The following is a 21,010-nucleotide window of genomic DNA, read 5'->3' on the forward strand; positions in this document are numbered from 1 at the left end:
CTGACCGCCACATTATAATTCTATCGCCAATAAGATTCCACGTTCAAAGAACACCCAACTTCCCTAATAACCGGTATCACGTCTAAAATTCTCACCAGCGTCTTCGCGAGCATCGCCGTCGACTAATGCCTCGATAAACTTCCTAACGGGGCACACAACTTTCGAGCACCCTCGGCCATCCGCAAGCAACCGACAGAAATTTATCATTTAGCCGGAAACTGGCCGATCGCTTGTCTTCTCCAAACAATTACCAGCAAACTCGAGCGTCCCGACCGTGGTCGGGGCGCTTCGTTGTCGTGCCGTAATTCAATGTAACAATTATCCAACAGAATTGATACAGTCCCTGGTTGGAAGAGCGCGTCGAGCTCGAAAAATAAATCATTGCAACTGTTCCTGATAGAAAGTAACAAAGCACCCTGATGAAAACAACACAAATTATAAGCGAAAACAAATTCCTTGGAATATCACCGAACAAAATGATACAAATCAGCATAGAACAAATAACACGATGGCTTTAGATGTCACGTCTTCACAGCCTGAGAGTAATCAAGTGCGAGAGGCCTGAGCACCAAAACGGTCGATTCGCTGCACGCTGCACTCGGATGCATACGTGTACACGGACGTACATATGGCGTCTATGCAAATCCGGCTAAACCTACCGTAATGATTTAGTATTGCCCCTAATGTCTGTGCAGGAGACTGACACGCGTTGGGTTCCACCCACGCGCGTCTTACGAATCGCGTTGCTTCTTCGCGAGTCGAGAAATTGTTCAGGGCAGGATTTATCGGAATATACAGATGTTACGGTAGAAACGATATCGTTCACGTCTCAATGTCGTAGACGTGTTGGAGATCGTCAGATGTCTTGGAAACTCGAGTAACTATCGAGGGAAAATGGTGTCTGACACCCAAGCTTGATATGTTTACAGTAGGTACACATTAGTAGTGGTTGTTTGACGTTTCGAAGCACGTCGAGGAGAAGAAAGTACGTAGTCGGTAAGGTCGACTGAGCTGTCGGTAAGTTTCGGTAATGTAGAGCACTCAGTGGATATGTGTCACTGAGATCAAGTGTCTATGGAGCTGTAAAAAACAATTCATTCTTCCCCACCATCTCCTAAAAAATTAAATATAACTCCCTACCTTTATCTTGCGTGAATATTTAAAGGCCCTCAAACCCGCATATCTATTTCACCCCCGAAAACTCGATCCCATAATTGACTTCAGTGTCAGGGAATCCGCGCGATCGAAACACTTCATGCCAGCCCCATGGAATCCCTATTTACCGCGTTACACGACACGGTGCCAACATAACGTGAATTAGCGCGTTTCAGCGTGGAGCGTAAACCACGGTACAAAGTAATTCCCAGAGGGAAACGTCCCTCGTCGCAGCACGCGATTCGTTCGCATTTTCTTCTCGAGAGCCCACAGGTCACTTCAATATCTTTGTGTTTCGCCCTCCTGACGATTTACATCCAAATGGACGCCGTGCTACTGAAACCACGACGAAGGGTGAAAATTTTCGGGGTCCGTTTATAGCGGTAACGAAGCTTAAAATTTCAATTCAGTTTTAGGACGCGCAATTACGCAAGGAGCGCTTTCTTCGAGGTTCTTGCCTCGCCCCCGAGATCTTAAGCCGCTTAGTTGCATGTAAAATGGCGGCGCCGCTGCGAGAAGCCCCGTAGCTGGATGAGAACAAGGAAACCGACCGGATTAAATGCGAACCGGTTTTCAACGCCGCCAAAAAGAGGTTATTAAAACGAAAATTGTCGGATAACCGTTGAGAATTTCGTACGAACGTTAATGCCCCGCCGTTAATTTATGCGCGTCGCCTATGGACGAGGAAGGGGAGGGGAGTTTTGTCGAGCTTTGCAATAGGTCCGTCGAAGCCGCTACGAGCGCAGCGCTGAAAAGCTCCGGTCAAGCGAACAGCTTGTTGCGCTGGAACAATGACGATTGTTTCGCGAGGGAAAGGCAGAGAAGCTCTGCCAGTTTTCCTGGGGTTTGATGAGGTATTAACCCTTTCGATACGTCTATGCCTTTCGTTGGCGAGAGTTCGTGAATAGAAATGAAATTTAATTGTATTGTTTGCAGTTGTGAGTACTGCCGTATCCAAATCCGAAACGTAGATCACCTGAAAAAATCAGGTCCCATATTAAACAGAAAAATGTTTAATTATCGGAATGTTGTTTTACTTTTAATCTTGTCCTTTTTTCTTATTGGTACAACGTATCCAAGCCCAACTCGGACGATCGCTAGAAAGAATTTCCGCGTGCATGCGCCGAGAAAATGGGATATATTATGGTAATCGTCGGTACTCGGGGAAAATACGGCCAGGGGGAGGCGAATTCAATGATCCTCGGCTCGGTTGTGCCTGTTCACTTATGCCTGCACGTGTTTGCGTATGCACGGCGTTCGAGGCTTCTCGAATTCTCGGGGAACCGTCCCTTCGTGCCGCGAATTCCGTGCACGTATGTACTTTCCTGTAGTTCGTACCTTTGCGCGTCGATTAAACTTATCTGCCACCCCTTCTTACCAGGGTGGGATAACAACCGTCTCGATGTCCCAGCATCGGAGATCCCCTCCTCTTCTTGTAGCTAATTGTCCCTGCAATTTTCTGCCCTGGCCCTTCTGGGGTGTCTCCCATTTCTCTATAGGGAAAATCGTTATAGGGACGGACATGGCTACAGTTGATCGTAGTTCGGATGGGTGGAGATAAATTGTGCGTGTGTGTGGAGATAAATGAGAAGAATTATTATATTTGCTATATTCTGGTTTGTAAGGTGATCACTAATATCAACAAGACCGAGATTGATGAAAATCGCCGAAAAACCATCACCCGACAGTTTCCCGGAAACTCGATCGACCCTCGTCGATTAACCAATTTCATTAAAAAATTCTTGCTCCGAAATTGGATGACGGGCGTCTGTCAAAGGCTCCAACCTCGAAAGTTTCTCGTGATCATTAACATTTTCTAGGGTTCACCGCAGGGACACGGTAAGTTATCAGCGGGGTTACGTGCATGCGCATGTAGGATGCATCACGGATGTCTGCGACTTGATATGATACATGAACATCGATGCACCGACAACGCTTAATCAGATACGTTAATTAACCATTAATGGATATTGCTCGGGAAAGCGTTCCGTGCAAGACTGGAGGACTTATCGATCGAACCCCTCGCTTCGGTAAGTCTCGGTTGGCTCGGTTTCTTCGGTATCTCTTCATTAGAGATACCATTAGATCCGATTAATCCATCATTCATATATCAGCGCTCGATGAACAGCCAACTGAGCAATTAAGTGGTTCTAACTTTTGTCTTCTCGATTAATTTTTTTTTTTTTTTTTTTTTAAAGGAAAGAATGGAATGAAAGTTAGCAATAAAAAATAAAATGAAGCGAAGAAGCTAGACAAACATATTTCACATGAAATACAATTGTTCTTTACTCACCCTATGTATACATCAGAACCATTTCCCTATGTTTGAGTATAACTTGGATGGTATCACACTGGTCTACATTCATGCACATATTCTCACTCGAACAAGTGCACTATTCGTGCAACTCCATTCGAGCTAGGAGGAACTTGTTGGAATCGAAAAAGTTTGTTCTAGTTTATTCTTGGATATAGGGGAAGTTAATTGTCTCCTTTCTTCCTCGATATGCGTTCCATTATCCATCCAAGTGTGTAATTGAATGAAACGTAAGAAAGAAGACACTGTCAAAATTCAGAATCGCTAGATAACGAATTTTCAATGTTATTAAAGTGATTTAATAAAAAAAGCGCATCCTAGCCCTTCGCAATAATATTGTGCCACTGACGACTGAATTATGCAGTCGGACAACATAAATCGTTCCGATAGTTAGCAGAGACACTTGGCACACGGCGTACCATAGGCGATGCGTCATTAATGCTTAATGGACAGACATTAATTCGTTATTGCCAGTGGACGGTGCAATCGATAGGGACTTCCGGCGTAGCCGTCGTGAATTCGCGGACATACAACGGCAATATGTTGTCGATCGCGACAGTAACCGCGTTAGCGCCGAGAAAAATGGGAATACCTGGCGCGCCATGACACAACGGAATGCTTTTAACAACCTGGGCGACTGAGAAACTCAATAACAGAGGAAATGGGCAAAGAAAACTGTCGAGGTGATTGGATTCTAGGTTGGGACCCATGGTGGGTCCTATTTGCACACACAGTTTCTATTCTATGAAACTGTAAGATGTATAATATATGAGAAAAGTTCTTTGACACTATTGGAGTTCTATGTAATTTTCTAAAATACAGTTTCAATGAAATAACTTGAAGAGGGTAAAATGCAACTAGCGCCACTAGTTCTCCCACTCGCCGTGCGCTGAAACAGTCATACTATCAATGTCTGACTAACCTTATCATTCTCTTCTTCTATGCACTATAGGTAAATCGTATTGTACATTCAATGTCTAAGCTACCGTGTTACCCTGACTGCATTTTTATGCCGATGAAGTATTGTTGTTCCTCGTCATTTACGCGATCGAGGCGCGGATGAAACATCGTCCGGGTATTATGAAAGCGATAAATCCGAGAACCGTCACGTTTGACGCGAAGTTTGCAATAAAAATTGACCGTTTACCATCTCCTTGACAATTCCCAGTACGTAAATCCCGCGTCCGGGATTATTGTGCCTTTATTTGTCATCGCGAACGGTCGATCGACGCGTCGTGGACAGTTTTCGTCCGTGTCCTATTGTGTCCCCATTTAACTTTCACGTCGAGAAGCGCCATTTTCATTCGTTCTGGCGGTCGCAACGTTTATCGACATCCTCGAAAAGTTTTCGAAAAATATTCAATCCTCGAATTTTAGTAGAATCGAATCACGCGAATGATATTTTATATTATTTTAATCGAAATGAATTTTAAAACTGAACTATGAAATAATCGTGTCATTCTCGTATGTTTCAAACAATCTAAAAATTAAAGTATCGAGCATTTCTTTTTTTAAAGAAATCCAGTCTGCTCCCAACATTTTCTTCAATTGACATTCAGCTACAACGACGTACGGCAAAGGATATCGATGTAATCCGACAAAAGATCTCGACGCGATCCAGGTAGGGGGGGCTGGGGAACGAAAGTCTCCCTCGGTTCACCTAGAGATTCAATAATACTTTGTACGTAGAAGCGGAAAGTAAAAGAACGTGTAGGTGCACGGAGACCTGGTGGAGGAGGACCGAGAGAGACAGAGCGGAGAAAAGGGTCTGACCTTTCATTGATTAGATCACTCAGGAAATTCTGCGCGATATCCGGCACTCGCCTACCGTAATCTCCTGCGTCGTGGACGTCGACAACTTTTACTTGCGTCGACTTTCCGCGTGGTTCACTTCCCGCCTCGTGTACGGGGTGTTCCGTAACGAGCGCGGACAACTTTCCTAACTTGTTGACGCAGGTGACGGCGTAGCAAGAAAGTCGTGTACCCATACGGAGCGTAGTTTGGAATTTACTCGGATACGTAGATGATTTTTCATGAAAATATGCGTCGAAAATGCAGTATAGAGTTTTTTTTATATGAGTTTCGATTTTGGAGAAAATTAATTATAAAGTTGCTCGAGTGAAATGTGTTTAACGTATCTGTCCAATACTCGCTGTTTCTACTTGCGATGATTGTTATTATTACAGAACGAATACTCTCCAATTTGTTATAAATTATGATAACAGTGAAGGTAATAAGCTTCCACCGTATACACATTTGATATTACAATTGTACGTTACCCTGAAAAGGGCATGAAGCAGACTGCCATAAGCTGAAGGGAGCTTCCATGTATATTCGGAGATTTCAAAGAACGTTTCAACAGACTCGTGAATCTTCCATCGTCCTCATTTGCGGTATGCGCTGCGCGTGTGATTTTATGGGGCCACACGCGTCAGCTATTTGCGAATTCCATTCGGTTGGACAGTGGGCTTAACCGAGTTTCAACAACGCTGTCGTTCGAATAATTATGAACGATAGCTCGAGTCCTATTCTCTAACACAGAACACATGTTGGCATCCTATTCTAGCAATTTTATACTTCTAGCAATGGAGAATAATATATTGGTTAAGGTGACTTGCGTACTAATCACGCAGTTAAATGACGTCTGACCATTACTCGTTGTTTCTACTTGCTATACGTGTCCAAGGAAGATAAAAACGATAATTACATTGCCGATACGATATTTGGGGATTGTTGATGATATGTAGGTGATTCTTCGTGAAATTGTTCGTCAAAAATATAGAATAGAAGTTTTCAGTAGGAGGCTTGGTCTTTGAGGAAATAAATTTTGAAATTCGCTGACTGTTAAAGATATTTACTATAAGCAGAGAATTCGAAATTAATAAAACCAACGACCAAACCTCGCCATAATTTTGTAAAATGAACTGTCCAACAAACTACCGTCCCAGCATTAATCCACAAAATGTTGAGCACACAGAACGTCAACTAATACATATCGTACGGCTGTTTAACAAATTAAACGGCAGCGCGTAACCGACACAGAACGCCCACGCGTCTGCGTTTAATTAAGAGCCTTTCGAAACACATAGTTCATGGCAGTAATAAAGATGCGCCTTCGTGGTGTTGCTACCCCAAGTAGCATGGATGGCTTCCAACGCATGTACGTCATGTATTATGTATCATGTATTATACATATATCACCGTAAAATCCGATGGCACCTAGGGCTCTGCGGTTGACAAGGACTTGGGAATGATGGCACCGAACATCGATTGAATAGTTAATGCTTAATCACGGATAGTGCACCGTAATCGTGTTACCTTTGTCCTGTACGAATATTAGATACCCGAGGATCATCCGTCGTCAAAGTCGTGGATCAAAAGGCTTGACTTACGTCCCCTCCCCCCCCCCCCGCCGCCACCCCCCTCCCCACACAAAATTCAAAGGCTTGTTGTCTCCGAGGAAACTCGAACGTCTCCGCCATTGACTTTCGGGGATTACCACCAGCGCTGGGTCGTCGACGGGTGAATTAACGACACGGGGATTCTTCGTTTCATCAAAGCGTTAGATATTGTAATCAAAGCGTCGAAACTTTGTTAGGAACGGTAATTGAACTATCCGGAAGTTTGGACCCGGGGCTCCAACTTGACTAGCTAATGAGATTTACCTCGCTGGCCATGGTGGTAAATATTAGAAGCTCCGTACAACGTGCTTTGGGTTGCTAGAATTGCTTTCTTTACGGCAACACGTGCACTCTGGTTGCTTGGAAGAAAATTTTGATGAGATTGCTTATGGATGAAGTTTGCTACTGTATTGCGAGAGGAGGGGGGGGGGGGGGGTGATGATGTGAGAAATTACAACATAAGTCTGAAGAAAGAGAAGATTATTTATGGAGGGTTGGACTAGGTTTGATGTAGTAGAATGAACTTCATTGGGAGGATGATGTTTCATGGAATGCTGCGATGACGTTGTTGAAGAAACTATTGAGTTTCTCGTATCCTCTTCTTAGTAGGTAGGATTCTCCATAAATATCAATTTTAAGAAACTCCTGACGTCTCATTTCGTCTCCTAATAATACAAATGACGCCTATAGCACATTCTGTAAATTTCCGAAGCATCCTGAAGAGAACTTTTTCTTTTCCAGTCACCCCAGTGTGCCATCAGGGCCAGGTGAAGGCATACGGCATGGCCAGACAGGAAACGATGAAGATACCCTGTGAGCTCGAGGCGAATCCTCCGGACGTATCGTTCACCTGGAAATTCAATAACACAATGGAAGCGATTGATATACCGCAATCGCAAGTCACCAGCGAACGTACGCGCTCGACGGTCTCTTACACACTGATGACGGAAATGGATTACGGCACGCTTCTGTGTTGGGGCACCAACGATCAGGGCACCCAGCTCGAACCCTGCGTTTACCACATCGTGCCTGCTGGTAAGTATCGACGGCACACATTCAACATTCATGGGACCACGAGGACATACGCGATCGAAGGATCGTTTCATAGTCGTCAGCTTTGAAATCGCGAATAAAGTAACGATCCTTGAAATATCATTTCAAATGGAATCTTAAGTAACGTTATTAGAGAATTGCCCAAGAGCCGGACGTCCAGGAAGACGAAGAGCGTTGTCTTTATACTTGAAATTGTATGCCTTATACGACGCTCGAATTAAAAAAAGAACCGGCGACGTTTATTCGACATTAAAAAATTCATTTCTAACGAGCACGCCAGGGTCTCTCTCCCTCGGAGCTGTCCGATTGCGCTTCGCATTTATGCGATCCTTTAATCCAAGATAAATTCTCGTCGCTTTAAGCACGTCCGTTGGAAGCGTTGAAATTGTGTCCGCGAGCATTCCGCGAGAGGGGAAGCATGGTTGCTTTATGGAAAAACTTGGCTTTTAATTATGTAACAGTCCGTGCAACGGAGGAAATTAAGATTTTCGTAAATATAAATCGTCTGGATTTATGGCGGAAAGACGCGCGGTGAGAGTAATCCAGAGTGTCTCTCGGGAGGGGGGAGGGGAGATGCTTGATAGACGTAAATTAGATTTAAAAAGTTTCCTCATTATGCAGATTAGAAACATCTACGACCCCCCTCCCCGGCGGATGGACGTCCCCCTGGTGTTAATTTATGTTTCCCCCGGTCTCTGTGACTTCTTAAGGGGCCCAGTCAAGAGTCTTGATATTATCAATTTTTTTTCCCTCGTTATCTATTTCACCAACCTAAACGAAATATTTCCACCATTACAAGAGCATGCTAAACTAATAGTAAACCACCCATACAAGTCATTCATACCTACTAAAAATAAATTCCCCGAAAATGCTTTCGAAACAAAGGTAACCTCCTTCGGATAAATCCCAGCATAACAATACCGATTAAATCATCCCAAGCCTTTGTTCCCCGGCTTTCCCATAACGCAGTCTACGTGCACCACGTCTTGCTCGACCCGGAAACGCATGAAAAGCTCGACGAAACATCCATCGGAGCATGCGGACCCAAAAAGCGGTCGTAGAGGCGCGCGTTAGTACGTGACAAACGCGCTTTACCGTCCCTGGGGAGCACTAAACTGTCGAAATAGGGCAATAAAAAGCGCTGTTAAGGCCGAGCGTTGCATAAAATCCGAGGGCGTTTCGATTTGACTGCCTCCTTTGCTCTGAATAGGAACGGAAAGCTAACTAAGCTCGTAGCGGTTGATTAAAGACGACGGAACGACGTTCGATGCGCCCTGGCGCTTCACAGAGCGCGAGGAACGTGTCCCAGAGCACCTTGCGCCTCTCTGTATTCCGTTTTCGTTCTGTTCGAACGTTTGTCAGGGTAGTTTCCACGGTTTCCAGCCCTCCGAGTTTCATCGTTCCGTCCCTTTCGTCGCAATCAGGGGTCAGCCGAGAGGACAACGCGATGCTTCGGTTTTGTTTACTTTAGAGGCACGTTCACGGTGTCTTTAACTGCGAATTGGTCGACTTTACGAGTGGAGACAAGATAGAAAAAATGACAAAGTTGACGACAGGGACGAAACTGCGAGGGGGTGGAATTTACGTCTCCCAAGGGAAACGCCTAAGAGGTCCCTTTCGGAAGTGTTTCGAGATGAATCCACGCGATTGGAATTGATATTTTGCGTCAGAGGTTGATGGTAGGGGTAACCCTACGGAATATTGTATTGATGATTGTAGGATCTTGGAACACTACGACCTTAGACGATTGGACCCTAACAGAAATAACTCCCATCACCCTCGTACAATCACCTCTCACGCCAGCCATCTCATTCTCCCCCTCCGAGGTCAAATTATTCCCCCATTTACTCTCACCCTTCCCCTTAATCAGCTTAAACGATTACACAAGTAACGCCGACCCCAAGACGCCCAACGTCACCGAATTAACCCCTAACCACCCTCCCAAAATCACCATAACTCGTATCACCGTTCATACCAACCGTTTACTCTTCCAGATCACCCAGACACGCCGCACAACTGCTCCCTTCTGAACCAAACGACGGACTCCCTGTACGTGGAGTGCACAGAGGGTTTCGACGGCGGTCTGCCGCAGAAGTTCACAATGCAGGTGGAGCGCGAGCCAGGCACCAGCAGCAGCTCCTCGAAGCCGAGCATGACGGCGTACAACCAGACCAGCAAAGTTCCGTCGTTCTCGGTGGGTAACCTCGAGCCAGGCACCACGTACGACGTTTACGTGTACGCTAGCAACAGCAAAGGCCGCAGCGAGACGGTCCACTTTCGCGCCACCACCTTGAACCTGCCCGAGAGACGCACAGGTGAGTCCCCTTTGAACGAGCCCGAGGACCTGAGGAGCTCTCAGATCGATCGGGACGATGCCTGATGCTCGTCGACGCGGTATCGACGATGCACTCTCTTGTGATTTCCTTTGAGCACTGTCTGCTACGCTGCACGGCCTTGCATCGTAGAGCTCACGTGATTATCTATATACTTCTTCTTAGTACTCCTCTGCTCTTCGTCTCCACCTCTGTATCCTACCCCCTTAACCCACCTGTCCACGTGCCAGGTTCTCCCAGCGTCCTTTCTCTCCGTCTTCTTCCATCGATCCTCCCTCGTGCGCACGCCACCCTCTGTCCCCGTCACACAAGTAACCCCCTACCCTTTGTTTACTTGATGTGAGAACGAGTGAACGCTGCTGTAACGCGTGTCGACCATTCTACCACGGACTTTATCGTTCGGTGGAGGGTTTGGGATCCTCGAGCCTGGGTGAATAGTATTAAGGGATGTTGGTGGTTGGCGGGACTGCTTACTTTCTTCGGGGTCTGAGGTTTCGTGACGGGCGTGTGCTTGGGCTGCAACGGTGGTTTTGGTGGTAATTGTGAAGCGATGTGTGATTTCTGGAGAAGATAGCTCGTGGAATAGGAGTACGAATGATTTCGTGTCTGGATTTTTGTGGGAAGTGTCTTCCTATTTCATTGGCAGACAAAATATTGTGTTAAAATTTTTTTAAATTAAACAACCAATTTTTGATGCTGCCATTCGAAAGAGGATCGAATTCTGAGATGAAAAGTTGTAGGGCAGAATAAGATAGAATAAAAAGTTGACCATTGCAGTTAAAAATTGAAGGTGACCTCGATAAATCCGTAAAAAAACCTACCAAAAGGACTCCTCACATATTTTATGTTCCTCTATGTTTAAGATACAACTTCAACATGAATATATTCTACATAGAACGGTTGATTTAATAGATATTTACAGTGGTGAAGTTAGGTGATCTCTGTTTACCTAACTCGATCTCCTGACGATCCCAACAGCGATGCTGTCGATCCAAAGTGGCATTACACATCGTAACCTCAGACAGAAAAACCGATAGACGCGACACAAGCGTCATGTTGCAGCGTTTACTCGGTCTCGTATCGTAGACGCGCGATTAGGTGCTTGACACTGGTCGTTCCGTCCCTCTCGATCACCACTACTCCTCTCGAGTTAAATCGACGGATGTCTCGTCCCCGTCGAACTCGATTACCGTCCTCTGCGACCCGTGGCCCCATCGTTAGTCGAACCTGCACCATAGCGACGTACGAAAAATGTATCGACGCGACCCTAACACGTACGGTCTGCTACCATGGGGGAACTGAAGAGATTGGTCCTGAATGGAATTCAAATGTGATCAGAACTATTGGTGAAGTTTCAGTATCGACAGCCTTGAAGCAAGCAATTATAAATTTTATAATTATATTAGATTTCTTGTATAAATACTACCTGGCAATAAGTTCAGAGTAATTAAATTCTTTTCGTTTGGAAGTCTAGTTATGGGTAATTAATCAATTGCTTTAAAAATTATTATTCACGTAAAAACTTGTCCAGATTGAGCCTATTAGCAGTATTACCATCGCGAGAATGAATTTTATGGTCGAAAGGACGGTGGCCTCTGACATCATGGACATCACTCAGCGGCGATCTTTATAGTTCCCCGCGCAGTAGACACCATTTTAGAATTTTATCCGACGGTCGGAGTTGATAGCGCGAGCCCGATAATTGCGCTCTTCGCAGCGGTTACAAAAGGGTCCTGGCGAATCGAATTTTTTCCTTTTACCAGAGGCTGGGGTCGAGTTAATGCCGGCGAAGTAGAAATTAATCATCATAATTGGCAATGTGATTTATTGCGATAATTAATCGACGTTGATGAATTTAATTAATGGCGGCCGATTACGGTAATTAATTTCACGGGCATCGCGCACGGATTTAATCAGAACCGGTTTCTAGTCGAAGACGAAGTCGAAATCGGCGCTTGCGAGCAGAGGATCGTTTATTTAAGGATCGACGTGGATCCTAACCGTTTCACTGGGAACTGAAACGTATTCTAGCTTGAATCGATCGAAAAGGTGATCGATTAGGTGCAGTGCGAAGCAAGAGCAATCTCTGCTATTCTAAAGAATAAACAAAACATTGAACAGTTTCATGATTTCCAGGATTATACAATAATATGATGGTGATGATTTCTCCACAAATGCAGATGGAGATTTCGAACTCGATTCGAGTCCTGTAACTGCAATGAATATTTTTCTACGACTTGGTTCAGCAGAGTGGTGAATTCTGCAGTAAAAAGTATCAAGCTCCATTCTAAAGCTAATAGCTCCAGCGATATTGAATTTTACGATAACTGGGGAAAATCAATACGATTGTTGAACTTCTTGGAACAAACAGTACATTTACTATGTAACGTTAAACCCATATTTCGGTTTTGGAGCTTGTCTATATGAAGTGAAATTGTAAAACTAATACAACATTAATTTCTAATATTATGATTTTCAATTTATTTTTTTGACTCAGAAATGAGAAATTAAATTAAATTGAATTAAATCTCTTCCAAATTGAATATTTTGAAGATCGTTCAAACACTTGTTAACGCGAGGAAATCATAATTCCATTCGTTTCTTAATCTCTAGAATAGCAGAGATATTCGAAGTGACGATCCACGGCGCTTTATCTCTCCCCATTGACGATAATCGAAGATTTAGAGAGCGATATTACTATTACTAAATCCCGACCAAATGACTGCGCCTTTCAGCTCGGATGAAATTGAATCGCCGTTGGGTCGTATTATTTGAAACTTCTTATACAATCGCATTGAAGGCCGCCATTGAAACGGAGACGTTAAAGATTGGATTCCACGAGTTTTCGTTCAAATTCCGTCCCCCGATAAAGGGACTGCGTTACAATTAGGTGAAGCGAAACGGTACAATGTTACAATTCAGCTTTGAAACGCCGCTGTTTCAACCTTCGTCCCCCAACCCAGTACTTCTTCAAAGCACTTCGTCGCAATTAGTGGCGAATAATTAAAGCAAGTCCCTTGTAAACAATACCGTTGCCGGAGTTAGCGTTGATCAAGACGTTGCTTATCGAATTAAATCAGCCATCAAAAAGGGGATCTTCGAGCTTTAGAAGCGGTGCTCCGATTGAGTGTCGAGATAAGATAACGATCTGGCGAAAGGGGAACGTTTACAGGCTCTTTCTTCGGGGTTAAAAGAAATTCCACTGGCGGATCACAGCGATTCGCTTTCGAGAAGCAAAATTGGGATCGACGGTTTAGTTGAAAACGGGGTAGGCAGCGATTTTCATTTCAAGCTTTGCGTGAATGGTCATTTTTGTGCGAGGGTTGTTTTCAATTTTCTTGAGACCGGGAATTATTTTATCCATACGTTTAACGCATTGACTGTCACGATTTTCGACTCCTTTTTAGAAGAACCCACATTTTTATTGATAATAAAATTAATTTTACTACATAGACACTTGTTTAATGCAAGCATAAATAACGTGGCAGTCAACGCATTAAACTTGAGTCGTAACAAAGCAACGAAAAATGAATATCCAGGGATGTTGCAACTTGTACACATTCCTGGGTGGCCCCGTTTAATTTTTTTCGTGAGTCCAGGAAGCAGCTTTTGGAGGAATTCCCCTTCTAGGCTGCCAAAATAATTTCGTCCAGGCGACCCTGCCAGATTGCGAGCTCATTCTTCCTGCTAATTGCTAACAATTAACTCTGGAACGCGGGGGCAGGCTTTCCCGTAAACGACCTGTGTACAGTACGCGTTAATAATGCGTGGCTAATTGGGATGCGGGGGCTGGCCGTTCTCCTCATCGTTGACTCTGCCTATTCTGCCCGTTGGCTAACTGGGAATCGGTGTACTTCATCCGACTGTTGGCTCGCGCTATAATTGTCCGTCTGTCTTTTATTGCCAGCCGGGGAACCGGTTGCAAAACGCGATTTCGTGAAAAGACGCCATTTTTTTTTTGGAGTGGACACGATATTGGCTCTGAAACAGTTCAGAGTTCGGTCGCGGTTCATTCAGGTTAATAGGCCAAGGACTAGGATGACGTTTGATGTTTGTTTCTTGTTCTGTGGTTACCTGTATTTGGATTTTTGGTTGATGCAGGGTAGAAGATGACAAAGTGGAATATTTAAGTATTTTGTTTGAATTTGAGGGTAGGGATACATTTTCACTTAATTTTGTTAGCATTAGTGTTATATCTTACCCAAGTCCGATATTCAAAAATTCAAATTCAACGTGCAGGAAGCAATATATAATTCTACTTAAAAAAATATTTCGGTGATCAACAACCCTAAAAGTAATAACTTTCGTGCTTGTAAACCGTTTAAATTTCACCCTGCACATTTTTCCCTACACTCGAATCCAAAGCAAATATTTAAACATCTCGTGATTCGATCCTGTATTTGGTTGGTTTCAAAAAAATAAAAAAAAAAAAACAAATACCAGGGATTAAATGTCGTTTAAATGATGCGCTGATATTGGATAAAGGTAACGCGAGATCGTAACCGCGATAATTCTGTTTGTAGCCGGGATAGAGCTGGAAGCGCAGTAGTATGTGTCAATAAACGAGCTGGCAAGGTATCAAGTAGTACGAGTCAATGATATTTACCTTCTAGTCGATAAAAAGCGCAAACGTGTTTTTTTTTTTGTGCAAATACTTCCCTCTTCTGTATCGGTTGATAATGCTATCGACACCGTTCCACAATGGGGTTTAAATTATTTAAAGATATTTTTTTTGGTAATGATATAATGTTATCACTGTACTTTTATATTCAACAAATATTTTTATGAATTTTACTTATAAGGAATTTAAATCCAATAAATCCTTAAAGACTAGTTGCATTTTATTCTTCATTATGTAAGGTTACTTTCCATATGCTTACGATGAAATTCTCTGCAAGATGTGTTTCTCTAAAAATGTGAATTAACCACTGCAAGTAGATTAGAAATTCTCCTAGCTAGCGTAGTATTGTACATTTAGGAACAATTTCGAGCGAAATGTAACCACGTAGCGGATATCGTTGACCAGCATCACTTGATTCCCCGTCCGCCGGTTTATTGACTTGCGCCACTGTGACAGCCGAACTTTCACGCCACGGAAAAACGACCGTAAAAAAAAAAAGAATAGGAAAAAAGAACGTTCTGTCTAGCAGTATACCTCGATCGTTCGGGCGTGTAAAGCTTTCTTCTGTCGAGTATTTCGTTTCGATAAAGCGTCTATCGTTCGTTCGTCGAAACTTCCAGCGTGGACTTAGCTTCCAAAGTCAGATACGCTTGTTACGGCGTTATACAAATGACGAAATCGAGCGTTTCGATCGATGGTACACCGAACCGCTCGTATCGGGTGGTGTCCAACGAATGGCAGATATCGACTGCGCTTTGACATTTATATTAAAACATGTTCGAGCGCCACGAATGAGAAACGAGGGACTGGCAGGTTTTGGCAGAAATCCATTGCGATCGGCTTGTGAACAAGTTTACTCGCTAAAAAAAAAACAAAAACTCGAAATTTATGACGCACGGATTCGGCTCCATTTCCCCGGAAAAACTCCAATCCGTTCTTCGTTCGCATTTTCTGTAAATCTTTCGGGGGGAGGGGCAGTTTTTGCCTTAGAACTTGCTTTCGCGATCCTTCTTGCGTCGTTTGTTCATTTTTTCTTTGAGGGATCTTTCATAGGTTTGAACAACGTGTGTGGCTTTTTAAAAGGCAACGAAGGGGTTAAATTAGGGGTTGGAGTAGGGTGGAAATAGGAATTAGGACGAATTTTTGTAAACGCAATATTGATGTCTTATTTTAACCCTTTCAGTAACGAATTGTAATATTATAAGTCATTCTTTATGTCATATATGTAATCATTTTTCACTTCTATTTTGCTTGTAAACTTTTGCGACTTACTGTATTTTCACACAGAATCATTGAGTGTAAGTGCACAGAAACTAAATAGAATTGTTCATTTTTAGAAAATAGAGTCAGAAGTTCCTGTACCTTCATTTGTTTACAAATTACAGATGTTGGTTTGGAGGGGGACACTAAGTCTACTAAGCATTTGATAGGGGTGTTTAAAGTTAGGGACGTGTGCTAAGGCAGCTTCATAAAGGTATACACATAAGGGTGTCACTGCACTTAATCCCCAACCTGTACAAATCACACTAATGTGTATAGATAACTTTCACACGGTACTATAGTGAACGCAAACTCGACTGACCGCTGGAGGTCTTTGAGGGTTTAAGCTCGCCATACCTTTCAACTTAGGGGTCCTCAAACTCTACCACGAAGAATATTTCACATATCTTATGAAAATACTTATAAATATTGAAAGTTTATACTAACTTTTAATAAAGTGTTTATTTTAATTAGTTTTATTTTTACATTTCAAAAATGAAATATATATCTATTAAATACTAATTGCATATTTAAAACTGACTCGAATAGTAGGCTGGAAGCTCTATGATAAATAATAAGCAGTAAATTTTAAATTCACAAACAATTGATAATCAGAATAATTCGATACTCCTTTCAAAAAAAAAAAAAATTGTTAAACAACTCGATAGCTCGGTGCTACGGACCGATAAAGTTTGAGAACCCCTGCTTCAAGTACTTTGCCGCACTACATCTCGTCCTTATCTCCGTCCCTCAAATACCAAAGCACACAGCCATATCGTAAGAGGTAGTTTGTGACGTTATTCGCTGTTGGGAAAGTGGCCTTGAGCTACCAATTCAATTCGCGTCCATTATGGTATCATCTTTTGATACTGAAAGGGTTAAAGAAGTGCACAGTTGCGTCTGGAAACTGGCATACCGCGAAACGCCGAAGGCGACACGTTTGAAATAGCAGTAGTACCAATGTAAAGGTAATTTTATGTAGATAAATCGAAAATGTAGGATAAATGATTTTTGCACGAGTTAATATCAATTTTGAAGCTATTTAGGTCACAGGGAGCGTTGTACTAAAATTCCCTCTAATGGATGTCATTATAGCTTCACTATTATGGGAGCTACACGTATATTGGTTACGAGACCAAAAACATTTGGATCCTTTTCAAAAATAAATGGTTAATAAGAGAAGGGGTCAGTGAAAGGGTTATAATTGAAGTGTATTAATTCGGCAATTTTTGAAAATTTTATAGAAGGAATCTCAAGCTGGGAGTAGTATATGACATAAATAAAATATACAATTATTTGAACAAAAAAAAAAATTCATTTGAGCAACAATTGCTCAAAATCCTTCTATTATGAATGAAGTCGTTGGTTTCACGATCTTGGCCCCCGTGTTCCAAAGGATATCCCTAAAAAATAGAAATACGAAACCCACCCCTCAGTGCAAGACCAAAAAAAAAAAAAATAAAATCCCAATAAAAGTCCCCCAACAAAGTAGCAGTAGAAGTTCGGCTGAGGACGGTGTGTTGTGCCCGGTGTGGTAGCAGGTGAAAGGCTGTCGCATCCCCGACCACCGGAGAATTGTACGATCAGGGAAGAAAGCAGGACAACGGTCAGGGTGAGCTGCGCCGAGAGCGAGTACACCGACTCGCGAACCGCCACCTATGTGCTCCAGGTCTACGACGCGGACACCAGGCGTCTGCTCGCCTCCGCGACTAGCATGACGCCTAGCATGCTCGAGATCACGAATCTACCAGCTGAGAGGAGTTACTCCGGGCTGCTGCTCTCCCTCAGGATCATAACGGAGCACGCGATGAGCGACGCCATCGAACTCCACAGCCCGCACTTTGTTCAGGAGGGTAAGACACAGGAGCATCAACGATACCCAGGTAGGGGCCAGCTAGTGTTCGATTTCGAGTCAGCGCGCGCAATCGCGAACCTCTTTCACCAAAACAACCTCATATCCACGTCCACGGCTCGCAAAACATCACGATACCCAGAGATACCTATCCCAGAGTCGAGCGAGAAGCGGCTAACCGTTTTCAAATCCCATTTCGTCGCGCGAGGATCAATCTCGCGTGTCATCCTGTTAAATCTCATCCAGAATCGTCGTCTGGTGAAATTTACACGCGATGTTTTTTGTTTTTTTGGCGGGGGGGGGGGGGCGGGGGAGATGCGAATTTGGTTAGGAACCGCGACTGGTCGATTTCCACGACGACGTGAATTATTTTTGAGGAGATAACGCGGTTATTTATTGCTTTAGGGTTGACTGGTTAATTGATTGGTTAAATGGGTCTTTCGGACCAATTTTTTTTCACATGGAAGCTTCCGGGAGTGTAGATTTTTATCGAGATCATCAATCTTGGCCCTGAGTTGGAATTTAATTTTGAAAAAATTTAACAAGAATTGAAGAGGAAAGTTAATAGAAGGGACCTATCTTATATATAAAGTGCAACAGTGCATGTACATTTGTTTATCTTCTTCGAACACTTTGACATAATACTTTCTTTGCATACAACAATGAAAGGATTTAATAATATGCATTTTTATTTAAAAAAAAAGAAAAAAAAACAATACGACCATTGAATGTATATGCACCATTGCATTTGAACAAATAATATAGCCCTACAGATATAATACTCTATAGAACTCTTCGAAGTAAATACAATTTTAAAATACACGATGATATGTAATAGAAGAAAATAAAAATTTCTCGATTCTAACCGCAGAACGGATGGGTTACACGAAGAATATTCGACTATGGTAATCTATATCATGCAAATGAGGGTTCGATCTTGAATCAGCGAGCGGTATCAGAGTGTCAAATTATGCTGTCAAACGTGCGCCCGTTCCCTAATCCGGAATTCACGATGACCGAACATAATCTAGACTAAATCCAGGATCACGTAGAGATCAATTGGCTTCCCACTTTAATCATTAAATCACTGGATCATCCCAGCAAATCCGACTGAAAACCTGATCCAAAATTAACGTTCGCCTCCGTCGGAATTAACCAGACGCTCCCCCCTCTCCCCCCCACTGGTTCTGGAATCATCGTGAACACGGGATCGACATATGTGTGTCGTCAAATCGTTCGACCCCGCAGTCAAAGCTGACTCAGATTCTCCGATATACCGCAATCTAAAACTAATCCGGTACCAGCTACCCGATTGAATAGAATTCAATTTTACGGCTAAACCATTGGATCATCTTATCGGATCTATCTATCAACATATCCGAGGGAACACAATCTACGCTTAATCTACCAACTGACCATCGATTTCGATGTTGGATTACCCAGCCATCCGGCTTGACCCGCAAGATAGATTTTATCGAACGAGAATCGCAACGTTTGTTAGCATATCCTACCGAAGGATCTTACTATTAACTTTTTTCTACATTGAATCTCTTGGTGCATTCTTCTTGCGAGATTTTTAAGGAAGGATAATTACGGGAGTCGATGAACAATTTTATTCGGATAACAGGATTATTCAGTGAACTAGTTACGATCAACTGAAAACAAGGAATTCGTGGGCACTTTTTGAAACAAGTACTGCCAAGTCTATCAATTATATCTGAGTCGTACCAAAAAATAAAATTATTAATAATATATTCGCTACGTACATTCAAATATTCAGGACACAAAATTAATACTTGACAAATGCACCCAAAAAACAATTATTCCAAAATAAAATTAAAAAAAAAAAACTCACTAAGACCCCTGTCCCCAAAATTCAAAGTTCTTCGCAGCGTAAATTTTTATTTCCTACAAAAAAAAAAAAAAAAAAATTACCTCTCGACACCAAATACTTCCTACATTGTTATTCTTCCCCAAAACTGGATTCATCCCCAGGTCGAATATCATCAAAATCTCCCATTGGGACGGCTGCGGAGTCAGCGATTGTACACACCGCTCAAACGGAAGATCAACAAGGGCCAGGATTCGCTCGCGTCTCCCGAGTGACAACGTTGCACCGTTGCAACCGCAGACAATCGTAACGCAAAGGCATTAATTGAAACAGCGAACAGAATAATTCGGTAGACCCCGACACGTTTCCACCGGCTCGTCCGAGCGTCTAAAAACATTTACCTCCGATCCTCGAATCGGCTCGTTTCGAATACGTTCAATTTAATCCACGAGATTACACGATCAGCAACCACCCCCGATCCCATCCCCCCCCCCTTCCAGCTCTGTTCGGCATCGAAACGGCCCCTGTGCTGATTAAATTTGTAAAGGGACATTACCTCGGGGCTCGCGTAACGTGTCGGCGGTTATTAAACGTCCGTTGCCGCGTTAACGGGTTAAAGTGAACCATAAACGGGCCGCAGAACCTGATTACAAAACGTCTTTCAGCTAACCACCGCGAATATGCAAATGGACGGCCCCTCCGCGAATTCGTGGCCAGAGGTCCCCGCGTATACATCCTGTAAACGGTTGCCCTACGTACACAGAAGAGAAGTCGAGGGGTTTCGGAGGGGGATGGTAGGGAACTCCGGTTCCAAGGGACACCACTAAGACAACCCGTTTGTACGTGCAAACCAGCTCGAGGACGTTCAACCGAAATTGGTCTGTGGCTGAACCCAGATCTTCCTCTCTGTCGTGGCAGAGAAGTTCGATAAACGTGCTCCCAGGCGCCTCCCCGCCTATTGTGTGCATTGGTAGAGGCTTCCCCGTAAATCCTGCACTTGATTAGTCTTATAAATAAACGAATGTGCCCCGTAATTGGACCTCGATGATAGCGACGGACGCGATTTCGTGGAGTTTCGTATTTTTGAATCGTGGAAAATTACAAAATATGTTTTGAAATATCGATGTCGTAAATATATAGTGTATAAAATACAAAGATTTTCGCATCTTTTTCATAACCAGGAATTGAAT

At 43.2% G+C, this 21,010-nt stretch overlaps 1 protein-coding gene across 6 annotated transcripts in view; it reads left to right on the top strand.

The window, feature by feature from the left end:
- LOC128880461 (nephrin-like) overlaps positions 1-21,010 on the top strand; it is a 285,859-nt gene that overhangs the window by 258,147 nt on the left and 6,702 nt on the right. For 2 of the 6 annotated variants that reach the window (XM_054130568.1, XM_054130570.1), the window contains exons 11-13: positions 7,612-7,905; positions 9,918-10,238; positions 17,676-18,020. In XM_054130568.1, coding sequence (XP_053986543.1) covers positions 7,612-7,905; positions 9,918-10,238; positions 17,676-18,020 — 960 coding nt within the window. The remainder of the gene's footprint in view (positions 1-7,611; positions 7,906-9,917; positions 10,239-17,675; positions 18,021-21,010) is intronic. The other 4 variants (XM_054130569.1, XM_054130571.1, XM_054130573.1 and 1 more) reach the window with 3 other exon arrangements.

Source organism: Hylaeus volcanicus, chromosome 7, assembly GCF_026283585.1.
Source record: "Hylaeus volcanicus isolate JK05 chromosome 7, UHH_iyHylVolc1.0_haploid, whole genome shotgun sequence".
In the NCBI taxonomy this organism is placed as follows: Eukaryota; Metazoa; Arthropoda; class Insecta; order Hymenoptera; family Colletidae; genus Hylaeus; species Hylaeus volcanicus.